Genomic DNA, 25481 nt, shown 5'->3' with positions numbered 1-25481 from the left:
GTTCAAAGGTTTTTTGAATTCTCATGCCCTGGTTTCAGTTTTTCTAGAAATTTCCCACTACACAGGAGTTCAGCAATCTCCTGAGATCACTCCTGAGGTGCCAGGTGGCTCCCGCCCATGCTGCTCCTCAGGGCTTCCCTCTAGGTGGCTGTGGGGGGTAGGGGGCACACAGGGCGGAGGCCATAGACACCCCAGTGGAGATGTAGACAGGCAGGCAGGAGCACGCCCTCGCCAGCAGGGGGGCGCCTCCAACCCTACTCCGAGTGCTTGGCAAGCCTCCCTGACTCCTCTCTAGTCCTAAGAATGCAGAAGCTGAACAGGCTCCTTCCCCATGTCGTCCTGTAGGTGGAGTCGGGAGACCAGGAGTCCCACTCCTCGCATTTCCACAGAGGGAAGGGAATTTCTACATCAGCTCAGAAGGGAGGAACGCTTTCCATTTCTCTCCATCCTCATCCCAGGCCAAGAGGAGCCAGTGGGCAGTAATTCAGGGGAGGAACTGGCCATCCTCAGCAAAACCCCCTCGGGGCTGGTTTCCCCACAGAAGGTGGGCTGCAGTCTGCCAGAGGCACCAGCTGCCCAGCTTTGCCTGTGACCAGGGAGGGTGGGTCTGTGTGGGTGACCAGTGCAGAGACTTCCTGGAAGCCCTGAGGGCTGGTACAGTAACATTCTAGCAACTACAGTACCATCGTAGATGAGGGACCCTCAGTAAGAGACCCCGCTCACTCCCATGACACCAGTGCCGGCTGTCTGATGTTGACATTGACACGACCTGGCCCACCACACAGTGGGAACCCCTTCCAAGGTGGCTTCTTGGACCACGGCCTGCTCCCCCATCCCTGAGAAAGACCCCCTCTTCCTGACCACGGGCAGCCCCGGCTTGGCCTGTCCTTGGCCTCAGCATTCTGCAGTCTCTAACCCGCCAACTCCAGAGATGACCTTCCTATCTGAAGTGGGAAGCAAGGTGACAGGCCCACGTCTCCATGGTCAGTGCCTCACCTGCATTTCTCTGGGTGCTCATCACGCTTGTTGTTGAAATCCAGGGAGATCTTCGCATCCAAGCCAATGCCGAAATAGTTGTTCATCACACACTTCTCTGTGTAACACTCTCTGCAAAGGTGAATGTCAAGCCCGTTACCACCCTGCCAAGCGACCCCACTCCAGCCTCCAACCTCTAAGCACTTCTTCTTTAGGGCAAACTTGTTTTTTTCGTTTTTTCTGGTGGGGGTGGAACAACAGTTTATTGAGATATCATTCACATACCATACAGTTCACCGATTAAAAGTGTACAAGTCAATGGTTTTTAGTATATTCACAGTCATGCAACCATCACCACGATCAATTTTAGAATATTTTCATCACCCCAGAAAGAAATCCCATACTCTCAGCTATCACCACCCACGTCCCGCTTTCCCGAGCCCCTGGCAACCACTAATCCTGTCTCTATGGATTTGCCTATTCTGGACCTTTCATATAAATGGAATCACACATGTGGCCTCTTGTGTCTGGCTTCTTTCACTCAGCATAATGGCTTTAAGGTTCAGCCACATTGCACCACGTATCAGTACTTCAGTCTTTTTCTTTAACAGCTGAACTGTGTGACTGGAACTGTAATTCCACTGCGTGGATCCACCACATCTTGTTTGTTCATTCGCCAGGCGATGAACATTTGGGTTGTTTCCATTTTTGAGCTACTATAACATCGCTATGAACCTTTGTACCTAAGTTTTGGTGCGGACACGTTTCCAATTCTCCTGGGTATATACCCAGGAGCGAACTGCTGGGTCATATGGTAACTCTCTGTCTAACCTTTTGAGGAACTGCCAGCCTGTTTTCCAGTTTTACATCCCCACCAGCAGGGTCACACTGCTATCTTTACGGCACGTAAACTCACGCATGCTTGAGCTCTGCACCTCAAAACCCTTCTCAAGCATCCCAACACCCAATCAAAACAGCCTCCAAATTAAAAAGGAAAGTGACTTGAAGACATCTGTCCCAGCCCCCATGCAGCACAACCTCCCTTTCCCCATGCCCACTGGCCAGAAGACTCATCTCAGCCCTTTGGTCACAGTTTTCTCACCGTTCCCCCAGCAGACAAGCCCCTGCTGCTTCTCATCCAGCCCTCCTCGGCTCACCCTACAGGATCCAGACCTCCCCTCTGCCATGGCCGAGCCTTGTCCAGAGCTACAGGAGTCACACCTGGGCTCCGTGATCCTAGTTCTCCCTCCAGGACAGGCAGTGAAGGGAGAATCCCTGTCTTTCCAACCAGGGGGATGCAGGAAGGGCTACAGCAAGGCAGGTGGGCCTGGCAGGGAGGAATAGCCAGGCAGGGCGGCGGAGTCAGGCCCAGGATCAAGGGTTCTACAAGGGCCAGGAGGCCATCACCTGATAGCAGGTGTCTACACCAAGGGGACCCTCTGGCTCACAGTACAGCAGGGGCTGCCCTCCTTTGCACACTCAGCTCCACACTCCCAAAACCCCCAGTTTCCACAAACCACACACTTCTCCCTGCATGGCCCGACTGCGCCGGACACACATGCTTGGTGACGTTCGGCCAATTACCACAAGCCTGCTGGTCCTCTAAAACTTGGAGTCAGCCAAGGGAAAGAAAAATCTGAATTAGCTTTTCAAAACACCAGCTGTCTCTGCGAGGGTCTCTCTCTACATACAAAGGGGCGGACTCCATTAAACTGCTGTGTCCATGTCCTCTTGCCCTAGAAACTGGGCAGGGGAAGACTGGTCATGTCCCCAAAGGGCTGTGCCAGACAGCATGACGGGCAGCAGCAGCATCTGCACTCTCTCCTTGACCGTCAAACACAGGGAAGTCCTCTCCCTGGGGAAGGCCATGTGGACGACCTCTCCACCCAGGAACCCATGGCCCTCGCCACCGACAAGGAGCAGCAGCCAATGAGGGTGCTGTCTGAGAGAAGGCTGTCTAAAAGAGGCAGCAACCTGGGCTGCTGGACAGTGACAATTTGGAGGTGACGATGAAGGAAAAGGACAGAGTTCTGTCAACAGGAGTTTTTGAGCCTGCAGAAAACCCGATTGTTAGGCATCTTTAGAGGAAACGTGGGAACGAGCCACGAGAGGCTATGGCCCCTTTACCTTCCTCTAGCAACCTTGGTAACTGACAGGTTGGCGGTTCAAATCCACCCAGAGGAGCCTTGGAAGAAAGAAAGGCCTGGTGGTCTGCTTCCAAAAGGTCACATCCTTGAAAGCCACACGGAGCAGTTCTATTCTGACACACATGCAGTCACTGTGAGTTGGAGTCGACCCAAAGGTAACTGGTTTTGGTTTGGTTAGCAAACTCGGGGGAGGTAGTTCTCAACCATATTCCTAAAGCTGAGGCGTCACAATTTCAAGATTCCCTCAGCAGCCAGCAACAAGTGGGAAGGGATCACCTACTGACTGACTCTGCACTAACTTCTCCAGCTGGTTCTCAAATCTGTTTTCCGTGCTCCACATTCTTTTCACTGTAGGCCCCGTGGGTTTAGCCTCATACTCACAGGTTCTCTGGCTCAGAGTTAAAGGGGTCAGCGTTAATTAGTAGGCGACTGATGACGGAACCTCCAGGCAAGGACCCGGACATCCCAGCCCGAACATCTGGAAGGGAGACAAAAGGGCAGACACGCCAGTCAGACCGACAGAATTAAGAGAAACGGGTGTCTTCTAGGTTGATGGACATGCATTCTTTAAGACATTACTATAATTAAATGCTTTTAAAATAATGTATGAACACGTCCAAATGCTGAATATCAGGAATCTGAGGGCAAACACCACCATCATCGACCCACCTTCACTGAACCAAGTTAATCGCACTGGGCAGCAGAAGCTGACCCCTATGAGACCCATAAGCATGGGTCACGCACACGGATGGTTCCTGTGTAATTTAAGACTCGGGTGGTATACTCCACAGGACTAACTTCATGAGGTAATTCAACAGTAAGACGCTCCAGGTGGCCGGAATCTCAGGCTACCTGCACCCCTTTAGAAATGTTTAACTCTTAAAGCAGAGACAGAGCCCTGCTTTGGACGTTCTGCCGATCCACTCCTTCCTACAGTATCGGTCACTCAGCAGATTCACCAAATCCTCCTCACTGGCCTCACGTCCCAAGGGCTCCGGGAACTTCCTCCCTAGACAGCTGAGGGTCCATCTAGAAATGGCCAGACCGCACCCAGGAGAAAGTCATGCTGCCCAGCCTAGGCCCCAGGCACCTACATGAGGCTGTGGGCTTCCCGAGCCAGAGGCCTGTGCTTAGGGAAGCTTCACAGCTCCGTGAGCCCCAAGTATCACACCTCCCTTCAAGGGACACACTATTGTTGATCACATCTTCCTGGGCTCCCCCAGGCAGTCACATGGGTTCTACCTGCTCTCTGTAAGTATGGGCATTTACACAGTGACATGAAATTGTAGTGTCTCTCTTCCCCATGGACCTTTAACTCTTTGGGCAGCGGCCCTGCCTTGACCTTTCTGCCTGGAGGTGCCGGGTGAGCAGCAGGGCCTCACAGAGCCCATGGTGCTCGCTACACTGGCTCACACCTCTGTGGCTGTGGAGACGGTGCTGTCACCTCTGGCCCACATGGCCGGGAAGGAGCGGGCACTCACGTGGGTACAGGATCTTCATGTTCAGTGCGGGCAGGGTGTCCCGGCTTCCCGGCTGGGGAGGGAGAGACGCTGAGCTGCCCAGGGACAAGCTTCCTTTGCTTATCAGCTTCTCGCATGGGGACTTGGACACTAGGAAAACAGAAAAGCGTAAGACGACCCAAAATAGAATATCGCTGAAGCCCTGGGAGGCAGGGGTGCTGGGGAAATGAGCTGAAGGACCAAGGGAGTGGCTCCAAACCACTTGTCGGCTGTGGCTAAGGGCACAAGAGCAGGGACAGGCCCGGTGTGAGGTAGGGGAGTGAGGGTGGACTGACAGGTGAGGGGTGTTTGGGTTTGAGCTCGAGGCTGGCATGGAGCCCCGAGGGTGTCGGGTCAAGGCAGGTCAGACTACGTGAGGTGGGTGCTACCATCAGCACAGAGGATGGGGACATTAACTCCCATTAGTGTGGACGGGAGACCTGGGTCCCCACGGTGGTGGCAGAGTTGGGGCAGGTCAGTGGGGCAGAAACTGTGGCTGAGCTGTTCCAGGAGGGGTGGGGTCTGTCCCCACCAGGCCCTCTGAGCAGCCCTGGGGAAAGCATGCAGGGAATGGGGACAGGCATACTCCTCGGCCAGGTCTCCCACTGACACACTTCACGACTGCAGTACCCGCCATGACGTGGGCACATGCCCACATGGGAAGGCCCGGAAGACAGGTCATGACTGAATTTCTACACTGCAAAGGGCCCAACTCTGAGAATACAGCCTGCAGCTTCCAGGAAGGCCTTCTAGGTCTCACAAAGCTGAAATGCCAAGCTGCGTCACCAGGGCCGGACAGGGACCAGTGGGTACCTTTGCGGTGGCTCCTGCCTTTGGAGACCCCACAGTTCTCGCTGGGAGGTGGCGGCAGGCCCACCCTGTCATCTCTCCTCAGGTCCTTCTTTTCCTCTGACTCAGAGAGACCCGAGATGAAGCCTTCCTGCTCCTGGGTCTGGGCATTCTGCTCATCAACGGCTGTGCAAGGAGAGAAGACGTGTGGCTGAGTGCATGGATGCCAGGACCGCGGGGACCAAGCTGGACCTCACAGCCTAGTTTCCTTCTAACGTCCTCTCTGCTCTGGGTTGAGCTCCCGCCCCCCACCTCCACCGCCCGTCACAGATGACTACACGCAGGGGCCTGGCTGTGGCCTGCATGCGTGACACCGCTCAGTCCACCACCACGGCCAGGGAAAGCAAGGCGTGCCCAGTGCTTTCCTGAGGCAGCCACCTGGTCACTAAGAGGCGGTCACCTTTCTCCGTGTGCTCTATGATCTGGCGGATGGCTTTCTTCAGGCTGTTGGCCCTGAGCATGAGCTGCTCCCGAGGCCGGAAGATCTGCGGCCGGGCAGGGCAGGCTGAGCCCACCGCACGCTCCCCCGTGGAGCCACACACGCTGCCGGGCCCATCCCCGTCTTCTGCCTCCTCAGCAATTGTGGGCGGCGGGTTTGGTAGAGAGGATGAGGCCTGGGACTCATCATCCAAGGTCTTGAGGAGGGAGTCCAGCTTCTCCTTCAGGACAGAGCACTGGGCGGGGGGGATAAACTGGAATGGAGGGCGTGTCCTCACACCCAACACCCCGACCCCCACAAGAAGCTCCCTGGAGCGGACCTTTTTGGCCATGACCTCTGACTCCTCCGAGCTCTCGGTGGTTTTCTCGTAGGCCTTCCCCACACGAGCCACGAAGTCCTTCACAGTCTCACAGAGCACTCTGAAAAGACACACACAGAAAGACACTTCTAGAATGTTCTAGCCAGGAGCTAGGGCAGAGTTCCCAGCTGAGCCCCCTCCCCGTGCCCACGGTGCCTCACTTAGCTGAGGAGATCACCACCGAGTGCTGGTCAGACGTCAGGATTTTAGAGAGATGGGCTGCCACTGAGTCTTCATACACGAGGATTTGCTGCACCTGAAACCCCCCAAAACAGGACAGTGGGTTGTAGTGGATCTCAGTGACTGAACGCCTGGGAACGCCAAGCCAAGGGGATTTTGTACCCACTTCCCTCACTGGGTGGGCTCAGAAGGCAACTTTTCTAACACGTGCCGTCTCACACGGCCAAGGTCTCTCCTCCCGTCAAACGCTAACCTAGACTGGCCAGGGCTTCCTGGAAGACTTCAAAAGCACCATCCATCTACTGGCCATGGATAAAATGTGAGAAGGAGGGGTCTCACCACAAAAGAGCTTGTTAATGAAAACTCACAAACAGCGTTTGCTTCTGTAGGCTGAGACTTGACAAATGCTTCCTCGTGGGCAATTCTGTGCTAAGGGAGATCTAGGAACTACACCACTTCATCTCACTGAGTCATCCAGTCCCCCAGCTGGCAGGCAGGGCTCCTGACTCCCGTTCTGCTTCCCTGCGGCCTGCACAGAAGCAGAGCCTCCCCAGGCAGAAGCAGGGCCTACCTCAGAGTCCTCGCTGAAGTCCTCGGTGACGGTGGATGAGGAGGCCTGCCGCGGGAGCTTGGTCTCGTATGCCATGATGCTCCACCTGTGCATGCAGGGTCCACTTGTGCCGGGTCCCCGAGCCTCGGGCGGGGCGGCCAAGGATGTGCAGGCCTTCAAGAGCCGCCCGCACCTGCTCCCTCCCAGGGCCTGGGGACTCGCGCTTAGAAGGACTTCTAACTTCACCTTTAAGCCCCTACGAGGGCTCCATGTGCCACAGGAATGGCCACCTCAGCTCCTCACTTAGTTGAGAAGGGAAGTGTCTACTTCTCAACCAAGGGAGCAGACGGCTCTGGAATGAGCTAAAATCTGTCCCAGTAACAGCTGCCCGGGAGGTCAGCTGCTGCTCCTGGAGAAACGGATTTACCCTTCTCCCCAGGGCTACATGGTGCTCCACGAGCAACCGTGTGAGCATCCCACAGGAAGCTAAGTGCACATGTGCCTTCCTTAAATAGGAAGCCTGGATGCTGGGGGCAGCCAGGTGCTTCCAAGCCACCCCTGCTGATCAGAACCACAGAGGCCTTAAGAGAGGACATGGCAGCTCATCGACACCCATTTACCCCAGGCACGCCTCAGATGAAAGGCCTGGCGATCTACTTCCAAAAACTCGGCCACTGAAAACCCTGTGGAGCACAGTTCTACTCTGACACACATGGGGTCGTCATGTGTCAGAACTGACTTGATGGCAACAGGTTTTATGCTCATGGTCAGGAGGATTTCAGACACCTAACTCAGAGCTAAAGGCACTTCGCTCAGAAACAATGCCAAAGAATTTTTAAGCACACAAAGGACAATTACCCAAAATGTGAACTCTCCCGGCAACAGGATATGGGGACACGGAACTCTGGGCTCTGTGGGAAGGGCTGGGTCCAGGGCCAAGAAGGCGAAGGCTCCAGAGTCGCCTTCTCTAATGGTCCTGGTGGGTTTAGGGCTGGCCTCCCGTGAAGAATTGGCCACCCTAGGACATGGCTCTCAGCCCATCTTGAAGGATGGATTCTTTTCATAATCTGATTAAAAACTAAAGACTGTCATAAAGAAAGGAGACGTGCTCAGGCCCAATTCTTAGCAGTCGTTTCAGAGGGCTCGTGGTTTTCACAGACCCTCAGTTAAGGACACCTGGTCAAGGTGACCATTTCTCAGAATGCGTGCTCACTCACCTGTCCAGCATCTTGGTGCTGGCCCGCTCCAGCTTCTCCAGGATCTGGGGGAGCTGTGTGTCATCATCACAGGCCGAGCCCCAGCCGAGCACACGTGCCAGATCATTCCCAGTCCCCAGAGGCAGCACACCCAGCTGACACTAACAGAAACAGCAGGGAAGACGTGAGCATTCAACACCCGGAGATAACAGACCCGACCCACCCCACCGCCCTCTCACCTACCCAAACCCACTGCCGTCGAGTCTATTCCGGCTCATAGCCACCCTACAGGACAGGAGAGGACTGCGCCATACAGTTTCCAAGGCTGTAATCTATACAAAAACAGACTGCGACATCTTTCTCCTGAAGAGCAGCTGATGCGTTCAAACTGCCAGCCTACTGGTCAGCAGCTAAGCACTTAACCACCGCACCACCAGTGCTCTGTCCTCTCACCTACGGCAGTGGCTAAATGACGAATATGAGATGGAACCTGAAACCGTGGGGCTCTTACCTTCCAGCGGAGCCCTGGGAAATAAACAGGGCCGATGCTCATCCAAGTGCCCCCCCTCCCTCTCCATAGGCCTGGGTCTTGTCTGTTGCCACATCCTGAACTGATTCCTCAGGAGCTCTCTGATCTACATTCCCAAGTCTCTCTCCTTGCCGCTGTCACTGCCACGACACAATCCTGTCCCTTATTCTCGGATATCTGAGTTTCTGAGGAACCCTCCTACGCCTCCCCACAGCTGCCTCTCATCACTGTGATCCCTCACTCGCCAGAGCCACAGTCATCTTCCCAAGGCATCACTGGTATAATTTCACTCCTCTAGAAACATCTTCAATGGCTTCTAAGACCCGCCAACAAGAGGTGTCAGGGCCACCCACAGCCTGGACGCCAAACTTGAGCACGCCCTGGGCTCTGGGCCACACCCACCCACCTGCCATCCTAAGACCTGGCACACCACCCAGTCCCCCCTCCACCTGGACCCCTCGCCCAAAGCCATTGCACCCACCCGGCCAGCTCACGACCGACCCCTTTCCTACACAGCATGACACCCACCAGGGCAGGGCCTGGCCTGACAGGTGCACAGGGGCTTCCTGGAGCCTTATAGGAAGCGGGGAGGCAGCATGAGGGCCAGTGCTCTGGGTGAGGCAGCACACAGGTGCCGTAGGGGTGGGCATGAAGTGTGAAGTGTGACATGGGAGGCAGAGGGTGAGAGGAGGGTGGTGAGGGAAAAGGACACTAGACAGCAGAGGCGCCAGCAGGGACCAAGCATGGGACTCTGATGGAGTGTGCTGTGATGTCTGGACTTCATCCTAAGTGCCAAGGAAGCACCAGAGAGTCAGGGACACACAAGCTGCTATCCTTCCAGACAGTGTCGGGCTGAAGTATGGGGACGGATGGAGCCAGGCAGTGAGGACATGGGCTCAGTGGCACAGGGGGGAACCTGGACCAGGGCATGGCAGCAGCCAGAGACACAGAGAAGCAGAGCAGAGTGCCAGTGACTGGCCAGAAAAGGGGAAGGAAGAGCAAGAATAACACCCGATTTCTGGTTTGCTAGGCTGGATGTATATTTCCAGATCCAAGGGAAGGACCGCGGGGTGGTGAGGGGCCAGGGGAGGCTCAGGCTTGGGAGTGCTGAGTTAGAGGCACTAGGGGGCATCAAGAGAGGGGTATTTGACTTGAGACTCAGCTATAAATTGGGAAACCTCAGGACAGGGATGGCAGCCAAAGCCTGGAGTCACCGAGATGATCTTGCAGGAAGAGTGACACACGAGGAGAGGCCCAGCAAGTCTCTGAGGATGGCAGCATTTAGAGGGTGGCTGAGGAGGAGACAGGGAAGCTGAGAAACACCATGAGGATATGGGGCCCAGGGGAGAGACAGAGCGAGTGGCCAGAGCACCTACTGCCACAGAAAAGCCAAAGACAGATGTTTCCTGAGATGGGTGGCACTGGCTTCAATGTCTTCCTAACCAGCAGGAGTGAACGTGTACACAGCACGTGTCCTCCTAAAACCTGACGTTGATCCACATGTACCCCTGGACCTCACCACCGGGGGCAGCCTTTCTCTTTCCTGAGAGCGGGCCTGATGCAGCCGGGCCACGCAACCTGACATGGGCTCAGTGAAGACCATCCCGTGTCCAGAATCCGTACCACCCAGGAGGTAAATACTGACAAGAGAAAAGTCCACCCCACCTACAAAGACCACGGACATGGGAGGGGCAGGTAGGGAAAGACAAAACGCTAAAAAACAAGTTCAAGTCAGAGCAAAGATTTGTGTAAAACAAGGCCACAAACGTATCAGAAAATATGAGTATTTTCATAATCCTAGAGTATGGCAGATCTCCCAAAGCATGACAAAAAAGACAAGGAAGAAACAAAAAAAAACAAGGATGCTGAAAGACAAACAATAAACTAAGAAACAAGTATCTGCAACGCGACAGGATTTAACAACCCTAATGCAAAAAATGGAGAAATGGAGCCCTGCTGCAGCAGTAGTTAAGAGCTCAGCTGTTCAATTCCAACATCTGCTCCTTAGGAGCCCTATGGAGCAGTTCTACTCTGTCCGATAGGGTCACTATGAGTCGGAATCCACTCGAAGGCAAAGTGTTTAATATAAAAATAATCCTCAGACATCAATGTAAAAAAAAAAAACATGACTACCCCAGTCAAAAACTAGGCAAAAAGGGAGGTGGAGCCAAGATGGTGGAACAGACGGACGCTTCTGGCGAGCCCTCTTTACAACCAAGACCCAAAAAACAAGTGAAACCAGTAAATTTATGACAGGCTAGGTGCCCTGAGCATCAAAGGCAAGCTTAGAAAACGAACCGAGTGGCAGGGGGAGGAAGAGACGGTTCAGAAGCGGAGAGGAGTTACTGGACCTGAATCACTGGTAGCCCTCAGGGACCATTCCCGGAGCGGTGGCAGCAGGCTGGTACTAGCATTCGACCACAGTTTCCTCAGGGAGAAGCAGCCAGACACACAGCCTACTCACACCTCCGGAACCACAGAAGAACAGCGCTCTCAGCAAAAGCTAAGTACTTCCACATATTTTACCACGCTGACCCCCAACCCTCAGGCCAATTTCAGCGGCTGAATTCCCTGGGCCTGAGATAGGCACTGTTGAGTGCCTAGAGTCATCCTCCCTGCCTTGAAGAAGGAAAAAATTTGCAACTGGAGGAAAAGATAATTTGCCCACTCCAACTGGGGGGGGCTCAGGACAAAAGTGGCTCCTGTCCAGGCATAAACGGTCCATGGACTTTCAGTGCCCTTTCCCTCTGCATGGACCTGTGTGGGCCTATTTCAGGAGAATAGACCACTGTTGGCAGACTCCAGCCATTTCAGCTGTGCGGTGGAGAGGTGGGTGTTTGATGTTTGACATTGCTTTGCCTCTTAAACAGGGTCCTCACCCACCCACATCAGGTGCCTAAGGACTGGTACCTCCACTCAGGTCACCCAGCCACCCGCGACAGGGGTCCAAGCATAACTGGTACCACCAAGTCCTCAGAACCAAAAACACTGCGTGCCCATGGTCCATCTGCAGAACCCACCCACCTGTATGCTCTAGGGAACAGGGACATGCTTTCCTCAGAGACACATGGAGGATGATTCTCAGCCCCCTGCCTTGTTCAGAGTGTGACCCCCAGCTGCAACCAGATACCAGCACCTACACCAATCACCCCTGCACCTCTAAGACTGTAGGACACAGCCTATACCACACACTTGATGATCAGCTACCTTGACACCTGAGCTGAATTCATACAAGAAAAGTGAATGGACCCCTAGACTGATATACATGATAACAGCTCTAGCCATCTGGGGACAAGACATCAGAGCTCCAAAGGTGAAAATAATCGAGCTAGCTCACTCAAGCAACCCATTTGGGCATATCAAAACAAAACAAAGCAAGAAGCTACAACACAGTAAGCAAACATGAAATAAACTAATACACTAACTTAAACATGGCTCAGAGACAATAGTCAATATCAAGTCACATAAAGAAACAGACCATGATCGCCTCAACAAGCTCTCAAAACAAAGAATCCAGGGATCTTCTAGATGGAAGTGCATTCCTGGAATTACCAGAGGCAGAATACAAAAGATTAATATATAGAACCCTTCAAGACCTCAGGAAGGAAATGAGGCAATATGCAGAACAAGCCAAGGAACACACAGATAAAGCAATTAAAGAAATTAAAAAGATTATTCAGGAACATAATGAAAAGCTTAATAAGCTGGAAAAATCCATAGACAGACAGCAATCACAAATTCAGAAGATTAACAATAAAATTACAGAATGAGACAATTCAATAGAAAGTCAGAGAAGATTTGAGTAAGTAGAAGGCAGAATTTCTGAACTTGAAGATAAAGCACTCGGCACTAATATATTTGAAGGAAAATCAAATAAAAAAATTTAAAACAATGAAGAAAACTTAAGAATCATGTGGGACTCTATCAAGAGAAATAACCTACGAGTGACTGAAGTACCAGAACAGGGAGGGATAACAGCAAATACAGAGAGAACTGTTGAAGATTTGTTGGCAGAAAACTTCCGTGATGTCATGGAAGATGAGAAGATATCTATCCAAGATGCTCATCGAACTCCACATAAGGTATATGTTAAAAGAAAGTCAGCAAGACATATTATAATCAAACTTGCCAAAACCAAAGATAAAGAGAGAATTTTAAGAGCAGCTGGGGATAAACGAAAAGTCACCTACAAACGAGAGCCAATAAGAATAAGCTCAGACTACTCGGCAGAAACCATGTAGGCAAGACAGCAATGGGATGACTTATATAAAAAATTGAAGGAAAAAAATTACCAGCCAAGAATCATATATCCAGCAAAACTGTCTCTCAAACATGAAGGTGAATTTACAGACAAACAGAAGTTTAGGGAATTCGTAAAAACCAAACCAAAACTACAAGAAATACTAAAGGGAGTTCTTTGGATAGAAAATCAATAATATCAGGTATCAACCCAAGACTAGAACACTGGGCACGGCAATCAGAAATTCACCCAGACAGGGAAATCAAAAATAAATCAAGATTAAAAAAAAAAAAAACACTCAAAACACAGTAACAGCAATGTTATTATAGAAAAGAAGACAACATTAAAACAATAAAGAGGGACTAAGAAATGTAGGCACAGATCTTCCGTATGAAGAGGAAGATAAGGTGACACAAAGAAATAAACCTTAGGTTTAAATTTAAGAAAATAGGGGTAAATAAAAACCTATCCACAAAGGAGAGAAGCTATCCTGCACATCAATATAAGATGCAAGAAAAAAACAGACACTCAGCAGAAACAAAATCAACAACAACGAATATGAGGAAAAGACAATATATAATCTACTAAGCACATAAAATTAAGTGGGAAAAAGAAACTGTCAACAACATACAAAAAAAGACATCAAAATGATAGCACTAAATTCATACCTATCCATAATTGCCCTGAATGTAAATGGACTAAATGCACCAATAAAGAGACACAGAGTGGCAGAATGGATGAAAAAACACGATCCGTCTATATGCTGCCTACAGGAGACACACCTTAGACATAGAGACACAAAGGAACAAAAACTCAAAGGATGGAAAAATATATATCAAGCAAACAACAATCAAAAAAGAGCAGGAGTGGCAATATTAATTTCTGAAAAAATGGATTTTGAAGTTAAATCCATCATAAAGGATAAGGAAGGACACTATATAATGATTAAAGGGACAATATACCAAGAAGATATAACCATATTAAATATTTATGCACCCAATGACAGGGCTGCAAGATACATAAAACAAACTCTATCAGCACTGAAAAGTGACATAGACAGCTCCAAATAATAGTAGGAGACTTCAACACACCACTTTCAGTGAAGGGCAGGACATCCAGAACGAAGCTCAATGAAGACACGGAAGATCTAAATGCCCCAATCAACCAACTTGACCTCCCAGACATATACAGAACACTCCACCCAACAGCAACCAACTATACTTTCTTTTCTAGTGCACATGGAACATTCTCTAGAATAGACCACATATTAGGTCATAGAGCAAGCCTTAGCAGAATCCAAAACATTGAAGTATTACAAAGCATCTTCTGTGACCATAAGGCCATAAGTGGAAATCAATAACAGGAAAAGCAGGGCAAAGAAATCAAACACTTGGATACTGAACAATACCCTGCTCAAAAAAGACTGGATTACAGAAGACATTAAGGATAGAATAAAGAAATTTATAGAATCCAATGAGAGTGAAAACACTTCCTGTCAGAACCTTTGGGACAAAGTGAAAGCAGGGCTCAGAGGTTAATTTATATCAATAAATGCACACACACACAAAAGAAGAAAAGGCCAAAATAAAAGAACTATCCCTACAACTGGAACAAATAGAGAGCAACAAAAGAAACCCTCAGACACCAGAAGAAAACAAACAATAAAAATTAGAGCAGAACTAAATGAAATAGAAAACAGAAAAACAACTGATAGACTTAACATGACCAAAAGCTAGTTCTATGAAAAAATCAACGAAATTGATAAACCACTGGCCAAACTGACAAAAGAAAAAACAGGGGAGGAAGCAAAAAAAACCTGAATGAGAAATGAGATGGGCAATATTACAACAGACCCAACTGAAATTAAAAGAATCGTATCAGATTATTATAAAAAACTGTACTCTAACAAATCTGAAAACCAAGAAGAAATGGACGAATTCTTAGAAACACACTACCTACCCTAAACTAACACAAACAGAGGTGGAACAACTAAATAGACCCATAACAAAAGAAGAGACTGAAAAGGTAATCAAAAAACTCTCAACAAAAAAAAGCCCTGGCCTGGACGGCTTCACTGCAGTTTTACCAAACTTTCAGAGAAGAGTTAACACCACTACTACTAAAGGTATTTCAGAGCATAGAAGAGGACAGGATACTCCCAAACTCATTCTATGAAGCCAGCACATCCCTGATACCAAAACCAGGTAAAGACACCACAAAAAAAGAAAATTATAGACCTATATCCCTCATGAACACAGATGCAAAAATCCTCAACAAAGTTCTAGCCAACAGAACTCAACAACATATCAAAAAAATAGTTCACCATGACCAAGTACAATTCATACCAGGTATGCAGGGATGGTTCAACATTAGAAAAACAATTAATGTAATCCATCATATTAATAACACAAAAGACAAGAACCACATGATCTTATCAATTGATGCAGAAAAGGCATTTAACAAAGTTCAACACCCATTCATGATAAAAACTCTCAGCAAAATAGGAATAGAAGGAAAATTCCTCAACATAATAAAGCGCATTTATACAAAGCCAATAGCCAACATCATCCTAAATGGAGAGAGCCTGAAAGCAGTCTCCTTGAGATCGGGAACCAGACAAGGATGCACTTTATCACCACTCTTATTCAACATTGTGCTGGAGGTCCTAGCCAGGGCAATTAGGCTAGATAAAGAAATAAAGGGCATCCAGATTGGCAAGGAAGAAGTTAAAGTATCTCTATTTGCAGATGACATGATCTTATACACAGAAAACCCTAAGGAATTCTCCAGAAAACTACTGAAACTAATAGAAGAGTTCTGCAGAGTATCGGGATACAAGATAAATATACGAAAATCAGTTTGATTCCTCTACACCAACAAAAAGAACATTGAAGAGGAAATCACCAAATCGACACCATTTACAGTAGCCCCCAGGAAGATAAAATACTGAGGAATCAATCTTACCAGAGATACAAAAGACTTATACAAAGAAAGCTACAAAACGCTTCTCCAAGAAACCAAAAGAGGCCTACATACATGGAAAAACATACCTTGTTTGTGGATAGGAAGACTTAACATTATAAAAATCTCTACTCTACCAAAAGTGATCTACAGATTTAACACAATTCCGATCCATATTCCAACGACATTTTTTAATGAGATGGAGAAATAAATCACCAACTTCATACGGAAGGAAAAGAGGCCCAGGATAAATAAAGCATTACTGAAAAAGAACAAAGTGGGAGGCCTTACTCTACCTGATTTTAGAACCTATTATACTAACACATTAGTCAAAACAGCCTGGTACTGGTACAACAACAGACACACAAACCAATGGAACAGAATTGAGAATCCAGGCATAAATCCCTCCACATATGAGCAGCTGATATTTGACAAAGGCCCCAAAACATTTAAATGGGGGAAAAGACAGTCTTTTTAACAAATGGTGCTGGCATAACTGGATATCCATCTGTAAAAAAATGAAACAAGACCCATACCTCATTCCATGTACAAAAATGAGCTGGAAATGGATCAAAGACCTAAATGTGAAATCTAAAACGATAAAGATCATGAAAGAAAAAACAGGGACAATGTTAGAGCCCTAATACATGACATAAACAGTATACAAAACATTACTAACAATGCAGAAGAAAAACTAGATAACTGGGAGCTCCTAAAAATCAAACACCTATGCTCATCCAAAGACTTCACCAAAAGAGTAAAAAGATTACCTACAGACTGGAAAAAAGTGTTTAGCTATGACATTTCCGATCAGCACCTGATCTCTAAAATCTACATGATACTACAAAAACTCAACTACAAAAGATAAATAACCCAACTAAAAAAAACAGGCAAAAGATATGAACAGACACTTCACTAAAGAAGACATTCAAGTAGCTAACAGATACGTAAGAAATGTTCACGATCATTAGCCATCAGAGAAATGCAGATCAAAACTACAAGGAGATTTCATCCCACTCCAACAAGGCTGGCATTAATCACAAAACAATAAATGTTGGAGAGGCTGTGGAGGGATTGGAACACTTATACACTGCTGGTGGGAATGTAAAATGGTACAACCACTTTGGAAATTGATTTGGCGCTTCCTTAAAGCTAGAAATAGAACTACCATACGATTCAGCAATCCCACTCCTTGGACTATATCCTAGAGAAATAAGACCCTTTATGCAAACAGATACACACACACCCGTGTTTACTGCAGCACTGTTTACAACAGTAAAAAGATGGAAGCAACCAAGGTGCCCATCATCAGATGAATGGATAAATAAATTATGGTATATTCACACAATGGAATACTACACATCAATAAAGAACAGTGATGAATCTGTGAAACATTTCATAACATAGAGGAACCTGGAAGGCATTATGCTGAGTGAAATTAGTCAGCTGCAAAAGAACAAATATTGTATAAGGCCACAATTATAAGAACTCGAGGAATAGTTTCAACAGAGAAGAAAATATTCTTTAATAGTTATGAGAGGGGGCAGGGAGGGAGGGAGAGGGGTATTCACTAGTTAGATAGTAGATAAGAACTACTTTAAGTGATGGGAAAGACAATACACAATGTAGGCGAGGTCAGCACAATCGGACTAAACCAAAAGCAAGGAAGTTTCCTGAATAAACTGAATGCTTCGAAGGCCAGCGTAGCAGAGGCAGGGGTCTGGGGACCATGGTTTCAGGGGACATCTAAGTCAATTGGCATATCTATTAAGAAAACATTCTGCATTCCACTTTGGAGAGTGGCGTCTGGGGTCTTAAACGCTAGCAAGCAGCCATCTAAGATGCATCAATTGGTCTCAACCCACCTGGATCAAAGTAGAATGAAGAACACCAAGGACACAAGGTAATTACGAGCCCAAGAGACAGAAAGGGCCACGTAAACCAGAGACTACATCAGCCTGAGACCAGAAGAACTAGATGGTGCCTGGCTCCAGCCGATGACTGCCCTGACAGGGAACACAACAGAGAACCCCTGAGGGACCAGGAGAACAGTGGGATGCAGACACCAAATTCTCGTAAAAAGAACAGACTTAATGGTCTGACTGAGACTAGAAGGACCCCGGTGGTCATGGCCCCCAGACCTTCTGTTGGCCCAGGACAGGAACCATTCCCAAAGCCAACTCTTCAGACATGGATTGGACTGGACAATGGGTTGGAGAGGGATGCTGGTGAGGAGTGAGCTTCTTGGATCAGGTGGACACCGGAGACTATGTTGGCATCTCCTGCTTGGAGGGGAGATGAGAGGGTGGAGGGGGCTAGAAGCTGGCGAAATGGACATGAAAATAGAGAGTGGAGGGAGATAGCAGGCTGTCTCATTAGGGGGAAAGCAATTTTCAGTATGTAGCAAGGTGTATATAAGTTTTTGTGTGACAAACTGACCAGATTTGTAAACTTTAACTTAAAGCACAATAAAAATTTTAAAAAAAAGGGGGCAAGAAACGTGAACATCTGATTCATTCAATAATTCAGCCAATTTTTACTTAAGGAGATGCTCAACTTCAGTAATCAAAGAAATAAAAACAAAAATAAGACACGCTATTTTTTACCGACTTAGCTGAGAAAAGCAAAAAAAGATAAACAAGACAGATGGGCATGGAAAAGGACAGTTTCGGTGGCTCAGCGGTAGAACTCTCGCCTTCTGTGTGGGAGAACCGGTTCAGGTCCCAGCCAGTGTACCTCATGCACTGCCACCCTCAGGGCCAGACCAGCTGCTCCAAACACCACGATGACAAGGAGCATCACCCTGAAACCAGGCCACTGCTCTTTTACTTTGACGCCCACCTCCCCGAGCTTGGGCCCCGCCCACCTGCCTCGTCAGGTACCTGTTTATGAAGGTTGAGGCTGTCGATTTCAGACAGAACCCAGCCAACGCTGCCATCCCCTCCACAGACCAGAATCCGGAACGTGTCGAATTTCTGGAATAACCGTAAGCTGCAGAGAAAAGAGAAAGTCAAGGAAACAATGCACACTCAGAGGATACATGACCGGCTTGGCCTCACGCCTGGCCCTCCACTCTCCTCACCTGTGACTAGGCCTTCCAAGGGCCAAAGCCCAGGGCTGCACCTGCTCTCCCATGGGATACCTGGCTGTCCACACCGCCCCTCCGCTCAGGGACCGCTTTATGAAGGTGGGAGAATGTGTGGGTGACAGCTGGACTGGGGCCCGGCTGCCCCTTCTGACCAAGGCCATGACCGCCCAAGCACTGGACGACTAGGACTGAAGGATGGACTTCAGCAGAGGCCACAACTGGGCAGCGCCCACCAACACTGTCTTGCCTTGCTCAGACCCCAGCTCTTGGTGGGTACCATGGACACAGCTTCCCACCAGCCCGGGTCCAAATCTCAGAGCTGGTCGTCCCCGCCCCCACCCACACAGGCCACCCCACACCAGGCTTCTCTACACGCTCTCTGCCCCCGCTCAGCTCAGCTCAGCTCCCACCCTCTCCAGGGGCCTCTGTGGCTGCTGAGCACCTGGAAGTAAACCACCTGCACCCACGGTCCCAGGCTTCTGCCCAGCACCAACCTTGTACCACTTGGGCCACAAAGGAGCCCAGGGCTCATTCCAGCCCTCACTGGGCCTGTCCTCTGCAGTGTGTACCGGTGGTCACTGGCTCTGGGAGGTCATCCCATTCTCCCAGGCGATGCGACCCACCCCCTCTCACCTGTAGCTCCGTTTCCTAAGTATCCGCCCTCAGAATCACAGCAGCAACCCAGCCTCCTCTGGGCTCGTCTCCACTCCCAGGGGCCACACAGCAGCCAGGGCTGCCCCCGCTGCACTACCTCCACTCACACAGCCCCTGCAAGGCCCCAGCTACCTCCCGTCCCGAGTGGCCTGGGCTCTCTCCCGTTCCCTCTGGGTGACCTGGGCTACCGGCAACATCTTCCTAAAACAAGCTCTCCCAAGGTCCTGGCTTTAGGGACTTCCCAGTAGTTCTCAAGGAGGTGCAACTTCTCGGCCCAAGGGCCTCCCAGCCTCCAGCCAGCAGCCAGCCTCTCCTCCTCCCTGCCCCCACTCCTGCCCCAGGGCCTGGCCCAGTCTCCCCAGGTCCTCTCTCACTCCCAAGTCTTTGCACATGCCGCAGCCTCTGCCTGGGTAGCTCCCCATCTCCTTCTGGCCATTACAACACAAGCTCTCCTCAAACGCTAGCTCAGCCGAGACCTGAGACCCCAGTTTGATAGATACCCCCTCCCCTGCATCTACCTAGTGACAGGTGACACCTGTCTCCTAAACAATCCCTGAGGGGTCCATTTGTTCAGTGCCCTCCTCGCAGGGGGACCCCGACGTGACTTAGTCCCAGCACCTCTAAAGCACAGAGCTTAGCCCCGGGTGGGCACTCAGAATGAACAGCTTAGCGCTAAACTCAGGGCCCAAGTGGAGGTGAGGTTCTATAGCAACAAGGCTGTACCTGGCTCTCCGCTAGGAGAGAAATGTCCATGCATTCCTACAACAACCTGGAAATCCACAAGGCCTCCTGCTCTGCACCGAGGCCAGGAACTGGGAAAATGAAGCACTATTTCCAAGGCTTGTATGGACAGTGTGAGGTCAGGCTGCTGCCCAGAAATGAGGATTTACAAATAAATGGGAGCTCGCCTCTGTGAGGCTTCCTAAGCCATCTCGCTGACATTTAATGCCCACTACCACTGTGGAGCCTGCAATGCCAGCCAACGTCAATAGTTTATTATTCTCAATTCTACTGTGCAGTTTACACCTGCCTGGTGCCACTGCAAAGCACTCATCCACCACGCCTGGTGCTGGATTTAATAACAACCCTATAACCTGCACCCAGAGTCCTGCTGACACAGCGGTTAAGGGCTCCACTGCTAACCAAAAAGGTTGGCACTTCGAAGCCACCAGCTGCTCCCTGGAAACCCTATGGGGCAGTTCTACTCTGTCCTATAGGGTCGCTGTGAGTCAGAACTGACTCGATGGCCAAGGATCTGGTTCAGTTTTTAACCTGCACCCCTGCGTCACTACTCACACTAGGCAGTGTCTCGCACCCTCCCATAATGAAAACCCTCCCTTTGGGACTCGCTGGATAAAAGCTTCCTATTCTATACTACGAAGTGCCGGTGGTGCAATGGTTAAGCTGACTGGAAGGTCAGTGGTTCAAACCCACCATGGGAGAAAGATGTGGCAGCGTGCGTCCATAAAAACTACCCTGTGGGGAAGCAGTACTCTGCCCTACGGGGTTGCTAAGACTCAGAACCGATCCAACGGCACCCAACAACAACAACTAAACGCTAAGCAGCTGTTAAAAAGAATGAGGCAGAGATGTAAATGTTGGCAGGAAAATACGCCCACCGTGCTGTGTGCCAACCCAGGTAAACGGCATTGTGCAGAGCAGCACCTAAAAGCAGAAACCCATCTGATTATAAGCTGTGTGCGCACACGGCTGAAATAAGCTTTAAAAAGTCAGAAGGCCATGCTCCTCGGTTAACTTTAGAGTGAGTACCTCTGTGGACTGGATTTTGGGCTGGGGGGGTGATTCAAGATTTAGTGCCTATTAAAAATTTTCTGGGATCTTTGAACTTCGTGTGTTTCTTTGTTATTAAGCATGCATTGCCTTCAGCTTTTTAAAAACTCCAAGGAGGATATATTTTTAAAACATCCTACCCAAGGTGTGGCCCTCCATTCATGAGGTCGAAGACCTGGGCGGGGTTCAGCAGCTGCTTGAATCTTCTAAGGAACTTCACGCCCTGGTTGTCACCGCTTTTTGAGTTGACGAAGACCAACAAGGGGCTTGTGCAAGAAGGAGGGCACGTGGCCTTCCAGAACCCTGGTAGTGAGAACGGAAGGAGACAAAACATGAGAGCCACGGAAGACGCCAAGGGCACTGTTGTTCGTATACAAAAAGTGGACACCTCTAGGGCATACATGGCTTACACACACACGCCCAGTACATCGGTAAGAGACTGGTAAACCCATTTCCACAGCACCAGTCCCCACACGAGGAAGCAAGTTCCTATTCAGTTTGACTTCACATTTACGATCCTAACTTCCAGAAGGAGGCCCTGGCTGGCACAAAGGTTAACACACTTGGCTGCCAAACCAAAGGTAGGAGGTTTAAATCCCCACCCAGAGGCGCCTTGGAAGAAAAATCCGGGCCATCTGCTTCCGAAAAATCAGCCACTGGAAAGCCTAGAGTGCACAGTTCTACCCTGACACACATCGGGGTGCTGCTGAGTGGGACCTGAGTCGATGGCAGCTGGTTTCTAACCTCCTGAAAGGCTCCCTCACTGCTGCTCTTCCCTGTCGTCCTCAGTCTGGTGGAGCCGGTCTCCTCTGAGCAGCATCCCACGATCTCCCACCTTCCTGCCAATTCTTGTCAGTACTGGCCACCACGTATCAATCACAGGGCCACGTTAGAGCGGTGTTAAAAAGCATGCTCACATCTACTAGATGGAGACCCGAACTGCTCACGTCAAAAAGAGGGAAGCATCTCAGAGCTCACTTCTACTCAAAAGCCACTTTGATCACCTGCCAGTAAAACACCGGCCTCAAGTCTCAGGTGTACGTAGGGGCGAACACGGGGCCCCACTCAACATCTCTGTGACGTGTCACCCCCAGTGGCTGTGCCTGACTTCTTGCTGACTGGCCCTCCGAGCCCCAACCTAACCCATCCTATGGCTGCGCAGGAGAAGATGCTGGAGAAAAGGCATGAGAAGAGGATCCTACCATCCGAGTCGATGCTGTTGAGCGCGGTGGGGGGGATGACTGACACTTTGCACAGGCCCAGTGGGCACTTGGTCAGCAGCGCCTCCTTGCACGCCGTGTGCACCTGAAACAAGGGTCTGCTCATCACAGGGGCCGCAGCAACCTCCCAGGCAACTTCCACTCCTGGACCCGCCAGCCGTGAGCCAGCACGAGCCATGCTCACCACCTGCCCCAATCCAGGTACCTGGGGCCCAGGCAACACAGGTGAGGAAGCGGCGTAGCAAGTGAGGTAGGAAGAAGAAAGCCCAGGCGGGAGGCATTCCTGGCCCCTAATCCCTGTGCCTTTAACCAAAAACAACTGTGATTTTCACCCAGGGAAAGGGAAAATGCTGCCTAAATCCAAAACTTCCAGTTACTTCCTCAGACACTAGCCTCCCGGATTCTGCATTCCTCCATTATCAGAATCCCTTCCTTCACTAACAAGCAGCCTTCCGGTCACAGCATCCTTCTCTCTGTGCAGCCTCCTCACTGGTAACACAGGAGCCGCGGTGGGACCTACCCAGCAGTGCTCCTGAGGACTAGTGACAAGCCCCAGTCCTGCAGGACCCTGAGCGGCCCACCCCCAGGCAAGGCAGTGGGGCCCCGCCGTGCCAGCCACACATGCACGCTCACCATGGCCTTGCACCAGAGGCAGCGCCAGTCCTGCAGGCGCAGCACACTGCCACATGTCTTGTCGCACACTGTGCACTTGGCGCTCACGGGCAGGTTCCCTTCCAGCCACTGGTGCGGCATGGCAATCTGCAGGCCAAGAGCAGGGGACACATGGAGGTGCTCCCGGGGCTCCAGACCCAAAAGGCCCTGGCAGCACTCAGCACACGGGGACAGGGTGTCCTCGGGCAGAGGTCAGGCAGGGTCTGCAGAGCACTGCCCAGGCCACGACCCCACCTGCAGGCACAGCACTGCTCACAGGGCCCCCACCCCGTGCTGCCTGCTGAGGCCTTCACAAATGAGCATGGGCCAGGAAGGTGCCAGCTCACACGGCAGGGGAGCACGTGGGGACTGCGAGCGGGGAACGGGGACGTGTAAACCCGCCGAGCCCCACGGGCTCCCTCACCATACCCCATCTTCGTCTTCGATGATGTCCTTCCCGATGGAGGCCAGCGTGGTCCACTTGCAGTTGTTGGTCGCGCGCACAGCACAGCGTTTGTGGGCCTTGAACTTGCACACTGGGAGAGAAGGCGCCTATCAGTCTGCAGGCTCCATCCTAGGCAGGTGTGCTGGAGGATGCAGTGTTACGGGAGTCGTCCTGGTCGCCCAGGACAGGTGGGAAGTAAGCACACTGTGTCCCCATGTGCTTAGAGACAGCGACAGCAGCACTGGACGTGTCTGCAGGGAGACTGAACACCGGGCACCAGCCGGGGGTGGGCAGGCTTTCCGCACAGGGCCAGACGGGAAGGAGTTCGGGCTTTGCGGGTCAGGCAGTCACTGTCACACTACGTGACTGTGCCGCTGGAGCACAAAAGCAACAACACTTCACTGACAGTAAAATTTGAACTGCGTGTCGTTTTCACACATCATGAAATATGACTCTTCTTTTGACTTTTTCAACCATTTAAAAATTTAATGGCCCTGCTTAAGCTCAGGGGCTATTCAAAAACAGGAGGCAGGCGGGATTTGGCCCATGGCCACAGTTTGCCAGTTCCAGTTCTAGTTCACTGCTCCAGCCACCAGGCCCCTTGCCCAAGGACCATAACCTTAACCTCTAGGTCAATCCATACGGCCACAAGCCAGTCTGCCCAGACACAACAGGAGGCAGAGTGTAATCACACTGGGACTGACGGTATTTAGAAAATCTCTTTTCCCTCTACATTCTCTGTGTTTCCTCTTTGTTTCCCTTACTACCACTCCCCTTCCTTTTACTCTGTTCAATTACTATAAAAAGCAATCTATCAGGGACTCCTGGCTAGCAAAATAAACAAGAACAGAGTCACCGAAGGCGTGGGTGACAATGGGCTTCTCTACGGAGCCCTGCGTTTGGATTTCCTGGACTTCATCAAGTAAAACCTCGGGCCACCTTCCCCGGCGGCGTGACGACCCTCTCCTCACCCTCGCAGGACAGCCCGTGGGAGGTGACCCCGGACAGCGCCTCGCGGCACACGTTGCAGTAGGTTGGCCTCGCGTGGGAGCAGGCGTACCAGTTGTGCATCCCTGAGAAGTGGTCCATGCTGTACTGGGTGGGCTGCAGGGCAGACAGATGAGGGTAAGCTGAGCCTCTGAAACCCTTCAATGTGGTGACTTGGACAGCATTAGATAGAGCCCCCAAGAGGGGAGAGGAGGAGGCTCACAAAGGACAGCGCCATACTCTTGACAGGTCAGCCGACAGGATAAACGACAAACCTTGATCTACAAGGAACATGCTGCGATAGTGAGGCCCAGAACCGCAGCCCCAGCGGGAGACCCTCAGACAGCAGGCTACGCGGGGGAGGCCAACAGAGGCAACAGCACGCGTTTGTAGAAGGGAGGTCTTTCTTTTCTAACCTCAAAATGCTCCCTGTTCTGCACAGTCTTCAGTGCCGCGATCCAATCTTCCATTTCTTTTCTGTTATCAGCACACAAGATGAGCTTCCGACATGGAGTGATGACCTAGAGAAACACAGGACAGACGCGAACAACTGTCATCATTAGAGAAACCACCTCCAAGACAGAGTTTATGAAAAAGGACTATATATTTCAGTCAGATATATACATTCGAAGAAAAAAACCTAAAAATGGCCATCTCAACAATCTGGTTTGAACAATCTCAAACAAGAAAGACGAGCTCATTTAGTTTATACATTCATCAAC

At 50.4% G+C, this 25481-nt stretch overlaps 1 protein-coding gene across 5 annotated transcripts in view; it reads right to left on the bottom strand.

The window, feature by feature from the left end:
- Positions 1-25481, bottom strand: part of DGKD (diacylglycerol kinase delta) — a 130457-nt gene that overhangs the window by 18988 nt on the left and 85988 nt on the right. For all 5 annotated transcript variants that reach the window (XM_049888476.1, XM_049888477.1, XM_049888475.1 and 2 more), the window contains 16 exons: positions 25176-25280; positions 24744-24876; positions 23757-23863; positions 23310-23435; positions 22659-22761; positions 21597-21759; positions 18806-18914; positions 8215-8354; positions 7019-7103; positions 6429-6523; positions 6229-6328; positions 5871-6144; positions 5435-5596; positions 4604-4732; positions 3504-3600; positions 997-1107 (listed from right to left, as the gene is read on the bottom strand). In XM_049888476.1, coding sequence (XP_049744433.1) covers positions 997-1107; positions 3504-3600; positions 4604-4732; positions 5435-5596; positions 5871-6144; positions 6229-6328; positions 6429-6523; positions 7019-7103; positions 8215-8354; positions 18806-18914; positions 21597-21759; positions 22659-22761; positions 23310-23435; positions 23757-23863; positions 24744-24876; positions 25176-25280 — 2039 coding nt within the window. The remainder of the gene's footprint in view (positions 1-996; positions 1108-3503; positions 3601-4603; positions 4733-5434; positions 5597-5870; positions 6145-6228; positions 6329-6428; positions 6524-7018; positions 7104-8214; positions 8355-18805; positions 18915-21596; positions 21760-22658; positions 22762-23309; positions 23436-23756; positions 23864-24743; positions 24877-25175; positions 25281-25481) is intronic.

The sequence above is a fragment of the Elephas maximus genome, chromosome 6 (genome assembly GCF_024166365.1).
Source record: "Elephas maximus indicus isolate mEleMax1 chromosome 6, mEleMax1 primary haplotype, whole genome shotgun sequence".
Lineage (NCBI taxonomy): Eukaryota > Metazoa > Chordata > Mammalia > Proboscidea > Elephantidae > Elephas > Elephas maximus.
The sequence above is the reverse complement of the archived record's forward strand: the minus strand, read 5'-3'. Positions and strand labels throughout refer to the sequence as shown.